Raw genomic sequence first — 19,181 nt, forward strand, 5'->3', positions numbered from 1 at the left:
GAGAGAGAGAGAGAGAGAGAGAGAGAGAGAGACAGAGACAGAGACAGAGAGAGAGAGAGAGAGACAGAGAGAGAGAGAGAGAGAGAGACAGAGACAGACAGAGAGAGAGAGACAGAGAGAGAGAGAGAGAGAGAGACAGAGAGAGAGACAGAGAGAGAGAGACAGAGAGACAGAGAGAGAGAGAGAGACAGAGACAGAGACAGAGACAGAGACAGAGAGAGAGAGAGAGAGAGAGAGAGAGACACAGAGAGAGAGAGACACAGAGCGAGAGAGAGAGAGAGAGAGAGACACAGAGAGAGAGAGACACAGAGAGAGAGAGAGAGAGAGAGAGAGAGAGAGAGACACAGAGAGAGAGAGACAGCGAGAGAGAGAGAGAGAGAGAGAGACACAGAGAGAGACACAGAGAGAGAGAGAGACAGACAGAGAGAGAGAGAGAGAGAGAGACACAGAGAGAGACACACAGAGAGAGAGAGACAGCGAGAGAGAGACGGCATGCCAAAAAAAAGGTTGTTAATCAGGCGATGGGGGGGGGGGGATGCAATACAATAGGAATGGTGTGTGTGTGTGCAACTGTGCATGCGTGCGTGCGTGCGTGCGTCTGTTTGTGCGTGTCTATACCTGCTGTGAGAAGCCGCAGAAAAACTGGTAGAGGAACTGAGGAAAGATGAAGACCACATTCTGGGGAGAGAAGGACAAAGGGAATGGATATGATACACCTTGAAGAACATCCAACTCCCATCATGCAGTATATACAGTATATATACATTATGTATAAGTATGTATATAGTACATTCTACACTAATATGAATCCTGCAATGTCAGTGGTGTAAAGTAACTAAGTACTTTTACTTAAGTGCTGTACTTAAGTACAAGTTTGAGGTATTTGTACTTTACTTGAGTATTTCCAATTTCCAGTACTTCTACTCCACTACATCTCAGAGCCACAATTTGTACTTTTACTTCACTACTAATTATTTGAAACTTTTGTTACTAGTTACTTTGGTGATTTTAATTTTGATTAGAAAGCATACATTAACCACTTCAACCCTATACAGTACATTTCGGCCATTTGAAAAGAGCCGATCTACAAGCTCACAATGCGTCGCAACGCGACGCATTGTGAGCTTGTAGATCGGCTCTTTTCAATAGACTTTGTACACATTTTTAACTTGTGAAATGGCACATTCTGCAATATGAATACTTTTACTTTTAGTACTTTTTGATGCCGATACTTTTGTACTTTTAGTCAAGAACATTTTCAATTCCATACTTTTACTTGTAACGAAGTTAGTTCTAAATTGCAGTATTGGTACTTTTACTTAAGTAAAACAATTGAGTACTTTTTCCACCCCTGCGCAATGCAGTCCTCAGCTAAAGTCGGTATAGTCTTGGGTGAGCAATTAAAAAGTCAGGTTGTCGGGGGCGGCCAAGACTCCGGGCAGTATATTCTTCTTCATTCTTGACAAATGTTGTGACGTGACGTTGTGGACGTATACTCTTACCTTGTAGAAGAAGTACTGCACCAGCTCAGAGATGCGTATGTAGTAGTAATGCCCATGGACCAGCAGCATCTTCTTCAGGTGTTTGAACTTGGGGATGGCATAGTCGCTGTTCCTCACCGCCTGACGACCCTCCTTACCCAGGATGCCTAGGGAGAGAGAGAGAGAGAGAGAGAGAGGGTAAGAAAGAAAGGGAGAGAGCGCGACACAAATATACTTTACAAGACTTTAACCACATACCGTGAGTAATCAAAGAAAGACCTACAAGCATATGAACAAAAAACAAAACATATTTGGATACCTACGTAGTAGGGATTGGTTAACATACAGCTTAAATTAAATTCTGATATTATCCAAACCATAAAATATCAAACACATCAGACCCGTAACTATCTTATATTCAAGCCTCTTGTATAACCCATTTAGGCCTGACCTCAAAAGTAAAAAAAAAAAAAAAAAAGTCTAAATCCTCCAGTTTTCTGAAATAAATATTTTCACGATTTTTCTAAAATAGCAGACCTAGCTTTTAGATCTGCTAGTTTTCAATAGCTAAAGTATAACATAATGTTTAAAACACCAAAAGGGTTTCCTGCCCAAAATGGGATAACATATATGTCCCATAACTTAGTATTTATAAATGCACACAGATGCAGCGGCTGTCCAGACATATATCTATAAATCAGAAAATCTCCGTATTTGTCTGTCTATGTCCTTTTTACGCCCATATATGGTGATTCCTGATGTCATCAATGTGACATCATGGTCCTGACACCAGTACTACCGTAATGTGTACTGCACTAAGTATTCTGCTCGTGAACCATGGCCTCGCGACGGGCATTGCATTTTGTTTTTAAAGTGGCCGATAGAAGCAAAGCGGCCGCCTTTTACCGGGACGTACTCGGCATGAAGGTGTTACGCCACGAGGAGTTTGAAGAAGGATGCAAAGCGGCCTGTAACGGTCCTTACGACGGAAGATGGAGCAAGACGATGGTCGGTTTCGGGGCCGAGGATGACCACTTTGTCGCCGAACTGACGTACAACTATGGAGTGGGAGAATATCGCCTCGGCAATGATTTCCTGGGGCTTACTTTGCAGTCGAGTCGAGCTGTAAGCAACGCTAGGAAATCAGGCTGGCCTCTCACGGAGGTAGGAGAAGCGCTCTATCTGACCGAAGCGCCGGGAGGATATCGCTTCTATCTGGTCGACAAAGAACAGCCTCCGAGCGATCCGGTGCAAAAAGTTTGTCTCGCGGTGTCCGACCTCCGGACGTCCACGCACTACTGGGCTTCCCTTTTGGGAATGACGGTGATGGACGAGGACGACGAGAAGCAAACGGCGCTGATGGCGTTCGCGGACGTCGGTCAGTGCAAGCTGGAGCTTCGCGGCATCGCCGAGACCGTCGACCACGGAACGGCCTTCGGACGAATGGCGTTCTCGTGCCCGCGAGAGCAGCTGGCGGGCCTCGAGGCTCTGATGGAGAGGGAAAAGCAGGCGGTCCTGACGCCGCTGGTCAGCCTGGACACCCCGGGGAAGGCCACGGTGGAGGTGGTGGTTCTGGCCGACCCGGACGGCCACGAGATCTGCTTCGTGGGAGACGAGGCGTTCAGGCCTCTCTCGGCGCCGGACCCCGACGGAGATGCGTTGCTCGACAAGGCGATGGCGGAGGACGGGAGCCACGAGTGGTTCGCAGAGCACGACGGGCAGAAAGCTGCCGCGTGAGCTGTGAGTTGTTTTTCCACTAAAAGTCACACCTGTGTGAAGTGAGGGGCCACTCTCATCATCATCATCATAGGTTTCATCATACATCATCTCGTTCTGGCAAATCACAATTTGCGTCTTGACTTTTGTCTTCAATGTTTGTGTTTACATAAACCCTCAAAGCTGGACATGCATAAAATATATATTAAAAAAAAAAAAAATATATATATATATATATATATATATATATATATATATATTGAATGCCAATTGACAATGAATTTCCAGCTTTGAGTGTTTGTGTAAACTTAAACATTGTGTGAACACAAATGTTGAAGACGCTGCTGAGGACGCAAATTGTGATTGGCCGGAATGAGATGATGATGATAAGACCCCCCCTCACTTCACATGCACTGGTGTGATTTTTCAGGGGCACTAGCCCCTCCTATATTCAGCTATAGTGTAGATTTTTGTACACAAACATTAAATGCCATTGACAATCAATGGAGAATTTACGTCATGTAGATGAGCAAATCTGTTATTTTCGTCCCACGCAAATTGGTATTTTTGTTTAAAAATTCCCATTGACAACGAATGGAGAATTTACGTCATATGTGTCTGAGGCAGCAAATCAAACCCTCTTCTCTCAGTGGTTCTCAAACCTTTCGGGCTGATCTACAAGCCCATCTACAAGCTCACAACGCCTCGCGTTGCGAGGCGTTGTGAGCTTGTAGATCGTCTGTTTTCACAACGTTCATTCACAAAACCATTTGACCCCCCCCACCCCCCTCCCCAGCAAGTTGAGAATCACTGCTGTATATCATGGCAGTGTTGTTTTTGGCAGCAACATTTTATTTTAGTTTTAGTCATAGTCTCTTGAATAGCTTTCATTTAGTTTTAGTCACATTTTAGTCACCTGGAATGTCTTAGTGTTAGTCTAGATTTAGTCGACTAAATATCATAGGATTTTAGTCGACCAAATCTACGGTTGATTTAGTAGACTAAATCAATGACTGTTTTTACACTTGCTGAAAATAGCCGATCTACAAGCTCACAACGTGTCACGCTGTGACACGTTGTGAGCTTGTAGATCGGCTATTTTCAGCATGCAACCAAGTGTAAAATGACTTATACTGGATCTCTTGTCCACTAGTCCTTTCCTAACATTTTAGTCTAGTTTTTTTTTGTCAACGAAATTGTCAATATATTTAGTCTTAGTTTTAGTCATCATAGCTTAGTTTTCATTTAGTTTCCATTTAGTTTTCGTCAGTGGAAAAAGGTAGTCGACGAACAGTTTTCGTCTTAGTTTTAGTCGACGAAAACAACACTGTATCATGGCAAGCCGTATAACGTGAAAACCCACCGACTCCGACGTGGGCTTCCAGGATCATGCTGACGTCGTTGGCTCCGTCGCCTATGGCCAGCGTTATCGGGTGCTCGGGCGACGCTTTGATCAGCTTCACGATCTGTAGACGAGGAGACAACAAACGCAGTGTTATAATCAGCAGCACACCTGAATCACACACACACTCTGGTAGGAGGTGTGGGTGGACGGACGAACAGGCTGGGTCCGTTGTGAATGGGCTCTATGCACACAGAATGGAACCAAATGGACCCGTATACACTCTCAGAGTAACACACCCGTACGTACGGGTCCATTTGAAACCCACTTTAGGACACTTTATGAGACCCACTGGTGTAGCACAGTGTTTTCAGAGCCTTCATTAGTATCATCGATAACAGGTGGCGTCAGTGGCGTGCACAGACATTTAGAGGGGCAGGTGCTCAAGTGAAAAAAGGGCACCTTGTGCAGCGCGTGGAACCGGCCGGTTGCCTTAATAGTGTGAGATGTATAGATTTTGGGGCATAAATAATATATTAGAAGCTTTTTTATCAAGATCAATGTCACTGTGGTCCACATACAGTGTACAGTGTACACTGTAAAAAAAAATAATAATAATCAAAAGGGCACTTTGCTGTCCAGAGGGCAAAGGGCAGGTGCTCTAGCACCACCTAGTGTCTATCTGTGCACGCCACTGACAGATGTGAAGGAAGAGTCCAAAAATGACGCGTGTGCATACCCATTTTGGACTCTACAAAGACCAAATGTATTCAACGGAACCAAATGTCTTCTAAATCCTGATAGTTTTCTTTCGTTTCGTTTCTATGTCAGTGGTCCTCAAACTATTTAATGTCAAGGACCCCTAGAATTATATGTATTTGGCCGCCGACCCCCATCTGAAAATATGTTGTTCCAGGGACCCCCCTCCAGATGCAAAGCTTTGAGTTAAAAACGTCAAGAATATATTCAAAGATTTTCACGATTTTTCAAAAATAGCAGACCTGCAAGCTCACTCGGTGCCGCGCTATGAGCTTGTAGATCTGCTATTTTTCAACAGCATAACGTAATGCTTTAAAACACCAAAAAGGGGTTCCCGCCCCCAAAATGGGTTAATTATACCACTCCCGTCCCCACCTGTGCTTTCTGGAGCGGGGCCATGCGGCAGCAGAGCACGGCGCTACAGTTGCGGCAGATCTCCAGGAAGATCTCCTTGTAGTTCCCCGAGTTGGACTCCTCGGGTTCGGGCTTCAGCACGGCCGACAGCGTGGCGCCGTCGATGATGAGGCCGTAGTCGGCGTAGTCGCCCGAAAGACTGCAGGGAAAACGGAAACATACGTGACTACATTTGACTGAGGGACTGCATTTTGAATTTTCGTTTTTTCATGTCATATGAAAGCAGGGAATCATAGCTTCAAATTGACATATTGGTTGTTCAGTTTGACCCACCAGTTTTGGAGATATGGCTTAATGTCTTTGTGAAAACAGCGAGTTGAGAAAACGGGCTTGAAAGGTTCACTTCTGTGGACTCTAACATTACACCTATAGCTACATGTTTAAGCATTTATTCTATTATGTGAAGAGTCTGCCTGTGCTATTAACTCATTTTTGAGAAAAAAAGGTTTTTCTCCTCTGGTGAAAAGCTGGAATTTGCACGATGGCAGACTCTCAGTCAAATCTGGTCACATATATAGAGGGTATTATGCGCGTGACATCACCATCATATATACCCGGAAGTTGGCAAAATCAAAACAGAAAAGTCAGAAAAGAGACCAGGGGTTAGATATTACCACAGGTACAAGAAAGACGTTCTTTATTGATAATTCTGACAATGTTTCGATCCATTTGATCTTCATCAGGTCATTAGACCAGGGGTCCTCACAACCTGTGGGTCGCGACCCCTCGGGGGGGGTCCCGAAATTATTTGGGGGGGGTCCCCAGATTATAAAAAAAGGAGTTACAGACCCATAAAGGTCCATTTGGTTCATAATGATCATTTAGCCCGGGCCCCCCTGGAACTCCCTCAAGGACCCCTGGTGGACCCCACTTTGGGAACCAATGCCATAGACTACACACAAAACAGGAAAAATCACGGCACTCCATCTTTAACTTGCATGCGTGGAGTCCGCCGTCCAGCCTTACCCGGACATGTTGTCGCGGCTCATGCTGGCCCCGTGCGAGCGCAGCACGGTCCTGCTCAGGTCAAAGAGCACCTCGTGCAGGCTCTGCTCCTCCAGGCGCTTGGTGGTGAGCTCCAGGATGTGCGTGCTGCGGCGGAACAGCTTGCAGGCGTAGCACGTGGCCACCGCCGTCTCCATCTTGTCGCCGGTCAGCACCCACACCTTCATGCCCGCCTTGTGCAGCGACTCGATGGTGTCCGCCGCCTTCTCCTGGAGCCTGGGTGTTAATTAAGTGTTAATTAAGTCCAGCTGTGCTTGGTAAACTTCACACAAAGGATGCCAATTAGAACCAGTGGTGGAAAGTAACTAAGTACTTTTACTTAAGTACCGTACTTAAGTACAATTTTGAGGTATTTGTACTTTACTTGAGTATTTCCAATTTCCAGTACTTTTACTTCTACTCCACTACATCTCAGAGCCCAAAATTTGTACTTTTGCTTCAGTGCAATTATTTGAAAACGTTAGTTACTAGTTGCTTTGGCGATTTTAATTTTGATTAGAAAACATACATTAACCACTTCAACCCTATACATTTCAGCCATTTGAAAATAACCGATCTACAAGCCGTCCGTTTTAATCTCTAGTCCACACCCCGGCTGCGCCAGAACGTAAAAATCCGTCTTTGTTTAATTTCATTGAATCCAGTATTTTTTTTTTAAATACTTTTTTACTCACATGGTAGATGAAACACCTAAAAGTTTAAACTTTGATCACGCTATGAAAGTGAATCCATCGCGCGTCGATGCATATCGCATAGCCTATAGAATGAGGATGTGGCTCAAATATGGAGGGCTAACACTAACACTCTGGCGAGATAACGTTTTAATCACCATCACCCACGCTGGGCAAGACCTATACGCTGTAGACTTTATGTTATAATTTAGCTATTGAAAAATAGCAGACCTACAAGCTCATAGCGCGCCACCGAGTGGCGCGCTATGAGCTATTTTGTTTAAATCGTGAAAATATTTATTTCAGACAACTGGAGGATTTAGAAGAACTTTTTAAAATGTTGAGGTCAGGCCTAAATGGGTTAATACCATCACTTTTACTGAAAAATATCTCTCCATGTTCTGATAATTACAGTTATGATCCTAAGACGGAGCACACAAACAAAAAGTATTATTTTGCTTTGTTCAAAGTACACATGAATGGCTTACATTTGGCTAAACTGCCTAGGAGAGACTATTGATATTGCACTGTAGTTAAAAAAGGAAATAGTTGTAGTATAGAGCGCATAAATAGAAGTGGCTGGAACATACAGTACAGTACACACACAGCACATACAGTATACAGTGACGGTGTCCTGACCTGTCCTCCACGGCCGTGGCTCCCAGCAGCACCAGCTCCGTCTCGATGAGGTCGTAGGCCTCGGCCAGCTTCCTGTCTCTCTCCTGCAGCGCCAGCTTGGCCGAGTTGAGCAGGTGGCACACCTCCCGGTACTGCTCTGGGCCCAGGCGCCGATACGCCACGCACAGCGTCCTCAGGCCCTCCTGGATGCACGCACGCACATACACACACACACACACACACACACACACACAGGAATGGCCATTTAATTTAAAACCGAGGATGCATCATGCAAGTATGCAACTACCACTGTTAGACCCCTTTTCCATCGGTTGGAAAGGTTGGTTCTTTTTGGTTTTTAGTCCATGAGCCAGAGCGCCAAAATTGGTGGGCAAACTATACCCTATATTAAATTGTTTATAGGATCAACAAGTAAATTAATACATGATAACCCTTCCACAGTAGTAGCTTTTTCATATTTTCGATTATTTCGCATATTTTCCTACATAATGCCTCATTTGCATATTTAAAAATGTAAAATTTGTAATACAATAAATCATTGTCTTCGTGTAAGTACTCAATTGGGGAAGTTTAATGGTGATAACAATCTAATATAGGTATGGTTTTGCCCACTCAATTCATAATTAACGTTTCAATTTTGGAGCTCTGGCTCATGGACTAAAAACCAAAAAGAACTGAACCGGTTCCCATTGGGAACCAACCGGTGGAAAAGGGGCCAGTGTGTGAACTATTTCCGTTCCAAAGTCCACACCGCACCCCTGCACACTAACAATAAAATGAATACGTAATTAATTAAACTCTTTAATTAAAGTAATGCAAGTTAGAAATGCATGCCATATAACCGCCGTGGTAGACTATACCAAATCAATATAACCCGATATAATGCATAATGCATATAACCACAAAAACCACCACTCCCATAACATAAAGTTCAGTGGCATTGGACAGATTGACAACAATCAATAGATTTGATTGGAGTCACTCTGCCCTAACGAGGCATGAGCTACACTTTCCAACGAGTGTGTGAGTGAGTGCCGTTGAGTGTTGTCATGTCCGTGCGACCACTAGCACCCTTGTATTAGGTATCTCTGTGCAGGCGTGTGTACTTGACTGTGGTCGTGTGCATACAAATATACCACATGAGTGACCCGGGACACACACCTGTGGCCCGATTTTCGGCGATGCCTTCCCCTTTATCCCTAAACGTCTTTGCCTTTTTTACTATTTTGAAAAACATTTTAACAGTTTGACTGCGGAACACGCTAAACCCGTCTTTTTTCCCGTTGTCTTTCTCTGCTCTTTTGTTTTATATGTTTAATTCGCCGTGTTTTGATAACTTTTAAGACTCTAGGGGCTGTATTTTGCGTGTCTTAAGTACCAGGTCTTATTACTTAAGACCTGGAGGTGTGATCAATGCCATTTGGCTATTCTGAGTGGCCAAAGAACATTGACCACGCCTCCAGGTCTTAAGTTAAGTAATAAGACCTGGTACTTAAGACACGCAAAATACAGCCCTATGGCCCATAAGCGGAAATCGATGAGTCACTGGCTTGCTAGGGCTTCTGGGAAACTTAGGCGCAATGTTAGTCTATATGGGACGCATTGGCTCCGCCCGTGCTTCCCTCATGCTCCTCGCTGGTTGCGGACGGTGGAGGATTATCAAACGCTATAACAAACCATCGCACCGTTTTAAAGCGGATTTCCGTGACACAGAACGAAGATAATGGACAGTTGCTTCTTCAAAGGTTATAGTGAACATCCCCGCAGTGAACCTTATCACGGTAATCAATCACGGTAATTAAAATTGACATGTTGTGAGCTTGTAGATTCTATTACAAAGTGTTTTTCAAAATCGTAAAAAAAAAAAAGGCAAAGAAGTTCAGGGATAAGGTGAAAGGCACTGACCAAAATAGGGCCCATAGCGTGTGCTATGCTTTCCAACGAATATGTGCGTGCGTGCGTGCGTGTGTGCGTGCGTGCGTGCGTGCGTGCGTGCGTGCGTGGTTGCGTTGCGTGGTTGCGTTGCGTGCGTGCGTGGTTGCGTGCGTGCGTGCGTGCGTGCGTGCGTGCGTGCGTGCGTGCGTGCGTGCGTGCGTGCGTGCTTGCGTGCGTTCTCACCACTGCATTGTGCTCCACCCTGGCTTTGACCTGCTCCACCTTGCCCGCGACGACTCGAGGAAAGATGGAGGAGTCTGCACCTTTGCAGAACAGGAACACTTCACCTGAACACACAGCAGCAGCAGAGAGACAGAGAGGAGGAGAGAATTCTGTTTTATCGGGGTAATAAAAATAATTTGACCTGAGATCAGATTCTAAAAACGTCTTCTACATCCTGAGAGTTTTCTGAAAAAGCTATGTTTCTATGTCAGCCGTTCTTCGATTTTTCAAAAATAGCAGACCTACAAGCTCGTAGCGCGCCACCCGGTGGTGCGCTACGAGCTTGTAGATCTGCTATTTTTCAATAGCTAAAGCATAACATAATGCTAACACCAAAAGGGGTTCCCGCCCAAAATGGGATAAGGAAGGTAGGTCGTTGGCTCCCCCATGGTGAATGTCTTTCCCCGGTACACCCCGGGACCGCCGCCCGCCATCTGCCTTATACTACTAAATTGTGACCCACTTGTCCAGTACAGCACGCACCTGCGTGAGCGCGAGCGAGCACGCACACAGACTCTAGAGAAGTGTGTGTGTGTGTGTGTGTGTGTGTGTGTGTGGGTGTGTGTGTGTGTGTGTGCATTATGTATTACCTCTGGCGTCTCTGACGATGACACTCATCCTCCTCCTGACGGCATCAAAGGTCAGGACCTCCAGCAGCTCAAACCTGGCAACGCGCACCCACACACACGCGCACACACACACGCACACCACACACGCACACGCACACACACACACGCGCACACACACACACACACACACACACACACACACACACACACACACACACACACACACACACACACACACACACACACACACACACACACACACACAGAGACAGAGACAGAGACAGAGACAGACAGAGTGAGTAGTTCAATCCTCTCAGATCCTCCTCCCCTCCTCTCTTCTGTGGTGTCTCACAGTTTTTTGGGCTTTGCCCTACCTACCCACCCAGCTGTCGCACTTGGCCACTTTATTTTGTGCATGTCACGCTCACGTAGCCTATAAGGCGATCTTTTTTCAAAACATTATCAGGAAAGTGACATTTCTTTATGGGGGTGGGGGGAGGGCAAAATAGAATGCCTACAGTACTACGCATATATACAGTTATAGAGCTTGGCTTATACAGTCTGTATGTAATTGTGTGGTGTGTATTGGATTTGAACATATTGATAGATATTTTAAGGTGGTGTAACTTGTGGTTTTGCTGTGATGATGGCTAAGGTGACCAGCTGTTCATTGTCATACATAATGGCATTTATTTCCTGATCACCTCACATTGCAATGCCACCAGTAACCACTAGGTGGCAAAATAATACAAGTATTGTTCCTCAGGCTACATACTGTACTCTTCTACAATATTTGTGAACTCCTAGTTGTAAATATATTCAGTGGAACACATACACACACACACACGGACTGAACTGTGTGATCCACTGTGGTCATCAGCAAATAAATTGACACGAATCATTTGATTGTGAAGAGAGAGAGTTCCGCTTTACTATTCAATTCATTATTATTGTTTTTAACCTGTATTTAACCAGTAAAAACACATAGACTGAGTCTCTTTTGCAAGTGGGAACTGGCCAAGAGGCGGAAACAAAATGACACTTCAATGCTACATCGTACATGTCAAATTTACACAACAGCCAAATAATAATAATACCTGAAGAAACCTATACAACAAATCTCCAACAATGGTACACTAACAATGACTGGGCGCAAGACATTTTGTACATTTTAAAATATGGTATAATATATAATAATAAAAAAAAGGAATCCCCAGTTATCAGAGACAGGACTCTTGTGTCCATCTTGTGATCACGTATGACTCTCAGTCCACAATACAGTTGGCCTATACATACCCTAGCAAGAGTTTTAAACTTTTCTTATTTTCTCTTTTTAGGTGTGTTTGAAATTAATTGTGTTTTTGTATTGCTGTTCTCTCACGATGTCTTTGTTTTGTTTAGTGTCCAATGTCCGGCGGGACTACGGATGGAAATTATAGCATATCTGCTAAATCTGGTGTATTTACGCTACATTTGTACTGTAACGTTTATTAAAAGTCTGTGTAAATGGTAAATGGTAAATGGTGCATTTATATAGCGCCTTTATCCAAGGCGCTTTACATAGATTGTGCATCAATTCACCCATTCACTCACACATTCATACACCGATGGCGACAGAAACCATGCAAGGCACTAGCCAGCACATCAGGAGCAATTTGGGGTTCAGTGTCTTGCTCAAGGACACTTCGACACTAACTCTGTGTCCAGGCAACATGCTTACACTTTTAGCTCCGTCATATACAACACAACGGTGTCCCGCGCGGAAAATAGACACTCTGCAACAGTGGTTCCCAAAGTGGGGTCCCTCCTTGAGGGAGTTCCAGGGGGACCCCAGCTAAATGATAGTAACTCTGAGAGTGTACAAATGGAACCAAATGGACCCGTTAGGGTGAAATGAAATGAAATGATTACTATATTTACCCAGGGTATCTGGGCTAAGCTCAAGAACTTGTTTCCAGCCAGGCCCTGCTCATAGAACACATTTCATCGTAGTGGTTCAATGCCTTGTTCAAGGGCACTTCAGCGGTGGTAATTTTAACGTGTCGGACCGCTGATTCGAACTGGCGACCTTCCGGTATCAAGACCGCTCCGCAATCCGTTCGGCCACCGCTGCCACATTTGGTTGACACGAGTCCATTTGGTTCCATTTGGTTCCATTTGTACACTCTCTGACTTAAATTTACATTGATTTTACAATATAAATTGGATGTCCCAGAGATAGAAATGCCATTAAATGGGGGTCCGTAGACTAATTGCATATCAAACTGGGGGTCCATGAAATTAAACGGGTTGAGAATCTCTGCAAATCTTCTCTTATGGGAGGTCTCTGCATGGCATATATCTCTTCAAAATGGGGGTCCGCAGGGGGCTAATTAGTGTAAATTTGGTGGTCCTTGACATGAAATAGTTTGGGGGACCACCTCTCTACAAGCTCACAGCGCACGCAGCGCGGAGGCTCTAGGCATTGTGAGCTTGTCGCGGGTGCAGTAGTTAGTTTAGACAGTTTTTGGTTTAGACTAGTCATTGGTTAGACCAGTCATTAGTCCTACAACTACAACCTATCTCAAACCCTCACCCTAAACCTAACCTCCCACGGGGCAGCACACCTAAACCTAACCTTAACCCATGTCTAACCAATGACTAGTCTAAGTAGTCATTGCACCCCCTTGTGGCACATGCGGTTCTACGTCGACGTCACTCACCTTTCGATCTCGTCGTTGCGGTTCAGGATCTCCATGTGACTGTCCTTCAGTCTCAGATACGTGAACCCGAGCCTGAGTGTGTGGGGGGATGGGGGGGTTGGGGACATTTTAGTGTTGCGACTAAACCATCATCTCTTTCAATTATCCAATGAATCTGTGTCGTTAATTCTTTAGGGCCGTGAAATAAAATGGCGATAAAACAATGTCGTAAAATCAAACAGGGTGATAAAGTCAAATGAGGTAATAAAGTTTAAAAAAAAGGGTGTGCGCATGCGATGCGCGCATGCCTGCCTGCCAAGGTTATTATAGTTAACGAAAACGAAAAATTTAAAAACATTTTCGTTAACTGAACTAAATAACTATATAAACACAAATAAAACGATAACTAACTGAAACTGTATTGTGTTTACAAAACTAACTAAAACTAACTGAAATTATAGACAAAATGCCCTCAGTTTTTGTTTTTCTCGTTGCCAACAGTAACTGAATATATATTTTTAAATGGTATATTTCGTTTGCTACTCTGACCTTTTTGAATCCTGCACCTGACAAAATCCAAAGTATAAAAAAAACTAACACTAATAAAAACTAAACTAAAACTAGGCATTGTCACATACAAACTAGCAAACCTGCTCTAAAATATTAACTGAATTAGAAGGAAGAAAATGTCAAAACTAACTAAAACTAAACTATAATGAAAAAGCCCAAGACTAGTATAATGTAGTGTGTTTCGCTCACCTCTTCATGCCCTCCACCAGCGCCACCTCGTCGGGCGAGGAGGAGATGTAGAAGGAGGAGGACTTGCCCTGGTGGAGGCCATGTTTGATGCCGTCCACCGTCTCCTCCTCCTTCACCTGCACCGTGTGGCACAGGCACAGAGCGCGGAAGAACAGCTCCTCGCTCTCCTGCAATGTGCAAATACGTCGTTACACACAGGTGCAATGTACAAATACCTCGTTACACACAGGTGCAATGTACAAATACCTCGTTACACACAGGTGCAATGTGCAAATACGTCGTTACACACAGGTGCAATGTACAAATACCTCGTTACACACAGGTGCAATGTGCAAATACGTCGTTACACACAGGTGCAATGTGCAAATACCTCGTTACACACAGGTGCAATGTGCAAATACCTCGTTACACACAGGTGCAATGTGCAAATACCTCGTTACACACAGGTGCAATGTGCAAATACGTCGTTAGACACAGGTGCAATGTGCAAATACGTCGTTAGACACAGGTGCAATGTGTAAATACGTCGTTACACACAGGTGCAATGTACAAATACCTCGTTACACACAGGTGCAATGTGCAAATACGTAATTACACACAGGTGCAATGTACAAATACGTCGTTAGACACAGGTGCAATGTACAAATACGTCGTTAGACACGGGTGCAATGTGTAAATACGTCGTTACACACAGGTGCAATGTACAAATACGTTGTTAGACACGGGTGCAATGTACAAATACGTTGTTAGACACGGGTGCAATGTGCAAATACGTTGTTAGACACAGGCACAGAGCGCGGAACAACAGCTCCTCGCTCTCCTGCATGTCGGGGGAACAGACGCACGAAACCAAAGGAAGATCGGCTATTTTCAGCAAATGTTCCCCCCCCAGAAAAGGGATGCTGGGGTTTAAGTTCCAACTGAGCCCTCCATCTGTGCCGTCTCCCCCGTAGTGGTCCAACGTGGCGTTTTTTCCCCCCGGCTGAAAAGGCCATGGCGCTCGCTACCAAATGCCTGAGTTGAAAATATTTTGGCTCCCAGTAAAGCAGATGAAAACGGCACACATTATTAACCCATTTAGACAGTCAGTCGTTTTCATGTCAAGGACCCCCAAAAATATATGTAATTGGCCGCCGACCCCCCCATCTGAAAATGTGTTGTTCCAGGGACCTCCCCCAGAAGCAAAGATTTGAGTTAAAAACATTCGCTCTCAAAGAATATACAATACATTCAAAGACTCAAAGACATTTTCACGATTGTTACAAAATAGCAGATCTACAAGCTCATAGCTATAGCTACGAGCAATAGCTATAGCTCAAGTAACATAATCTTTAAAACAACAATTAATACTCAGCGCCTTGTTGTCACACGCTGCCGGGGTTTCCAAAAACGCGGTGTTCAAAACATGCTCTCGGCGTTCAGGGAAAAAAACGGGACACAAGCATGGGCGAGTGAGAGTGAGATTCAGTGGTGGAAAGTAACTAAGTACTTTTACTTAAGTACTGTACTTAAGTACAAGTTTGAGGTATTTGTACTTTACTTGAGTATTTCCATTTTCCAAGTACTTTTACTTCTACTCCACTACATCTCAGAGCCAACAATTTTACTTTTACTTTGCTACAATTATTTGAACACTTTAGTTACTAGTTACTTTGGCGAGAAAACATACATTAACCACTTCAACCCTATACATTTCGGCCATTTGAAAATAGCCGATTTTTCAATTTTCAACATTTTCAATTCCGTACTTTTACTTGTAACAAAGTAGTTGTAAATTGCAGTATTGGAACTTTTACTTAAGTAAAACAATTGAGTACTTTTTCCACCACTGGTGAGATCACAGAGCTGGTATATTATTTCCTCACCTTGGCCCCGGGTCCTGGAGAAGTGTCGATCATGTCCATGCCCGCCCCCGGCATCACCTGGTGGTTATGAGAGATAACAAATCAACCAAGATGAATCCATTAAAGCACATAAACCTTGGTGTCCAGTGGCGTGCACAGACATTTAGAGGGGCAGGTGCTCAAGTTAAAAAAGGGCACCTTGTGCAGCGCGTGGAACCGGCCGGTTGCCTTAATCCATTTTGGGCGGGAACCCCTTTTGGTGTTAGCATTATGTTATGCTTTAGCTATTGAAAAATAGCAGATCTACAAGCTCATAGCGCGCCACCGAGTGGCGCGCTACGAGCTTGTAGGTCTGCTATTTTTGAAAAATCAAAAAAAAGAAAAGAAAAAAACCCTTTTTTTTTTTTTTCAAAAGGGCACATTGCCAAAAGGGCAGGGGGTGCTCTAGCACCCCCTAGTGTCTATCTGTGCACGCCACTGTTGGTGTCCCTACTAGCCTATTCTGTGGAGCCAGCATTCGGCCAAAATGGCAGATCAACAAGCTCCACAGGCTCGTATAGATCAGTGCTTTTCAAAGTGGGGGTCCATTCTGGGGACCCCCAGGGGTCATTGAGGGGGTACGAGGGGGTCCCCAGCAAAATGAGTTATAGTCCAGAGTTCAGAGCAGCTCAATTGCGTCCGTGTGGCTAATATAGTATGAGGATCCATTTGGTTCCAAACTATCATTTATAGCTGGGGACCCCCTGGAACTCCCTCAAGGACCCCTGGGGGTTCCCAGACCCCACTTTGCCAAATCATAGGATTTTAGTCGACTACAATCTACAGTTGATTTAGTCGACTAAAATGTATTTTGGCAGGCCTTGATGCCGAAGTAATGACTGATTTTACACTTGCTGAAAATAGCCATAGAACATTTTTCGTCTTAGTTTTAGTCGTCGCAAAACAACACTGGTCCGTGTGGCTACCTGTCTGTGTGGTTACCTGTCCTACCTGTCCGTGTGGCTACCTGTCCTACCTGTCCGTGTGGCTACCTGTCCGCGTGGCTACCTGTCCTACCTGTCCGTGTGGCTACCTGTCCGCGTGGCTACCTGTCCGTGTGGCTACCTGTCCGCGTGGCTACCTGTCCGTGTGGCTACCTACCTATCCATGTGGCTACCTGTCCGTGTGGCTACCTGTCTGTGTGGTTACCTGTCCTACCTGTCCGTGTGGCTACCTGTCCTACCTGTCCGTGTGGCTACCTGTCCGTGTGGCTACCTGTCCGTGTGGCTACCTGTCCTACCTGTCTGTGTGGCTACCTGTCCGTGTGGCTACCTGTCCTACCTGTCCGTGTGGCTACCTGTCCGTGTGGCTACCTGTCCTACCTGTCTGTGTGGCTACCTGTCCGTGTGGCTACCTGTCCTACCTGTCCGTGTGGCTACCTGTCCTACCTGTCTGTGTGGCTACCTGTCCTACCTGTCCGTGTGGCTACCTGTCCTACCTGTCCGTGTGGCTACCTGTCCTACCTGTCTGTGTGGCTACCTGTCCGTGTGGCTACCTGTCCTACCTGTCCGTGTGGCTACCTGTCCTACCTGTCTGTGTGGCTACCTGTCCGTGTGGCTACCTGTCCTACCTGTCCTACCTGTCCGTGTGGCTACCTGTCCTACCTGTCTGTGTGGCTACCTGTCCTACCTGTCCGTGTGGCTACCTGTCCTACCTGTCCGTGTGGCTACCTGTCCTACCTGTCTGTGTGGCTACCTGTCCGTGTGGCTACCTGTCCTACCTGTCCGTGTGGCTACCTGTCCTACCTGTCTGTGTGGCTACCTGTCCGTGTGGCTACCTGTCCTACCTGTCCGTGTGGCTACCTGTCTGTGTGGTTACCTGTCCTACCTGTCCGTGTGGCTACCTGTCCTACCTGTCCGTGTGGCTACCTGTCCGTGTGGCTACCTGTCCGTGTGGCTACCTGTCCTACCTGTCTGTGTGGCTACCTGTCCGTGTGGCTACCTGTCCTACCTGTCCGTGTGGCTACCTGTCCGTGTGGCTACCTGTCCTACCTGTCTGTGTGGCTACCTGTCCGTGTGGCTACCTGTCCTACCTGTCCGTGTGGCTACCTGTCCGTGTGGCTACCTGTCCGTGTGGCTACCTGTCCTACCTGTCCGTGTGGCTACCTGTCCGTGTGGCTACCTGTCCTACCTGTCCGTGTGGCTACCTGTCCGTGTGGCTACCTGTCTGTGTGGCTACCTGTCCGTGTGGCTACCTGTCCTACCTGTCCGTTGCAGATGACGTTTGGTACGTAGACGTGTCCGTCCACGCAGCACTCTATGAACTCCATGTTGTTCTCCGTCAGAGTGCCCGTCTTGTCTGTGAACACGTACTCCACCTAGAGGACACACGCGGGAGTGAAAACGCTTTAGAGCAGTGGTATTTTGGTTCCCATAAACGTCATGAAAAATGGTTTTCGAAAAGGTTTTGAAATAATAATAATTAAAAGCTAAATGTAGGAAACAAAAAAAAATAAGGGGCCCCTAAATGTGTCCGCGACCCACAAATGGGTCCCGAGTCCGACCCACTGTGGTTCAGATCAACGTTTTAGGCTAGGGACCCCCGGAAATGCTTTCTCAGGTCCCCAGCTAAATGATAGTTAGGAACCAAATGGACCCTTATGGGTCTGTAACTCAGAGAGTGAACAAAATGTACATTTGTACACTCTCAGAGTTAAATTAACATTGATTTTACAATATAAATTGGGGTCCCAGAGATAAAAAATTAAATGGGGGTCTGTGAGAATCACTGCTAGCGGCGTAAACATCTTCTCTCACGGGGGGTCCCTGGCATTAATGTCTTCAAATGGGGGTCCGCGCCGCTCCGCGGGTTCATAGGTGTCAATTTGGGAGTCCTCCTTGACATGGAAAAAGTTTGAGGACCACTGTATAATCCTACTGTACGAGTGTACGGCACACCAGTGTTGTTTTTGGCAGCAAATTTAGATTTTAGTTTTAGTCGTAGTCTTTTGAATAGTTTTAATTTTGTTTGTCACATTTTAGTCACCTGGAATGTTTTAGCGTTGGTCTAGTTTTAGTCGACTAAATATCATAAGATTTCAGTCGACTAAATCTACAGTTGATTTAGTCGAACAAAATGTATTTTGGTGGGCTATTTTCACTTGCT

At 45.3% G+C, this 19,181-nt stretch overlaps 2 protein-coding genes across 2 annotated transcripts in view; one reads left to right on the forward strand and one right to left on the reverse strand.

Annotated features, from left to right (window-relative positions):
• Positions 1-19,181, reverse strand: part of LOC306917135 (phospholipid-transporting ATPase IH-like) — a gene marked incomplete at its 3' end in the record, with an annotated part of 89,883 nt that overhangs the window by 15,810 nt on the left and 54,892 nt on the right. Inside the window, 12 exon segments of the mRNA XM_079495268.1 lie at positions 619-678; positions 1,503-1,648; positions 4,561-4,663; positions 5,674-5,851; positions 6,679-6,933; positions 8,028-8,209; positions 10,146-10,249; positions 10,775-10,848; positions 13,456-13,527; positions 14,194-14,360; positions 16,059-16,115; positions 18,280-18,387. Coding sequence (XP_079351394.1) covers positions 619-678; positions 1,503-1,648; positions 4,561-4,663; positions 5,674-5,851; positions 6,679-6,933; positions 8,028-8,209; positions 10,146-10,249; positions 10,775-10,848; positions 13,456-13,527; positions 14,194-14,360; positions 16,059-16,115; positions 18,280-18,387 — 1,506 coding nt within the window.
• LOC306917017 (glyoxalase domain-containing protein 4-like) lies at positions 2,319-3,218 on the forward strand (the record flags this gene model as incomplete). Its single annotated transcript, XM_079495137.1, has 1 exon — positions 2,319-3,218. The coding sequence occupies one exon, from the start codon at positions 2,319-2,321 to the stop codon at positions 3,216-3,218; it is 900 nt and encodes a 299-aa protein (XP_079351263.1).

Source organism: Electrona antarctica (genome assembly GCF_951216825.1).
Source record: "Electrona antarctica genome assembly, chromosome: 24".
NCBI lineage: Eukaryota > Metazoa > Chordata > Actinopteri > Myctophiformes > Myctophidae > Electrona > Electrona antarctica.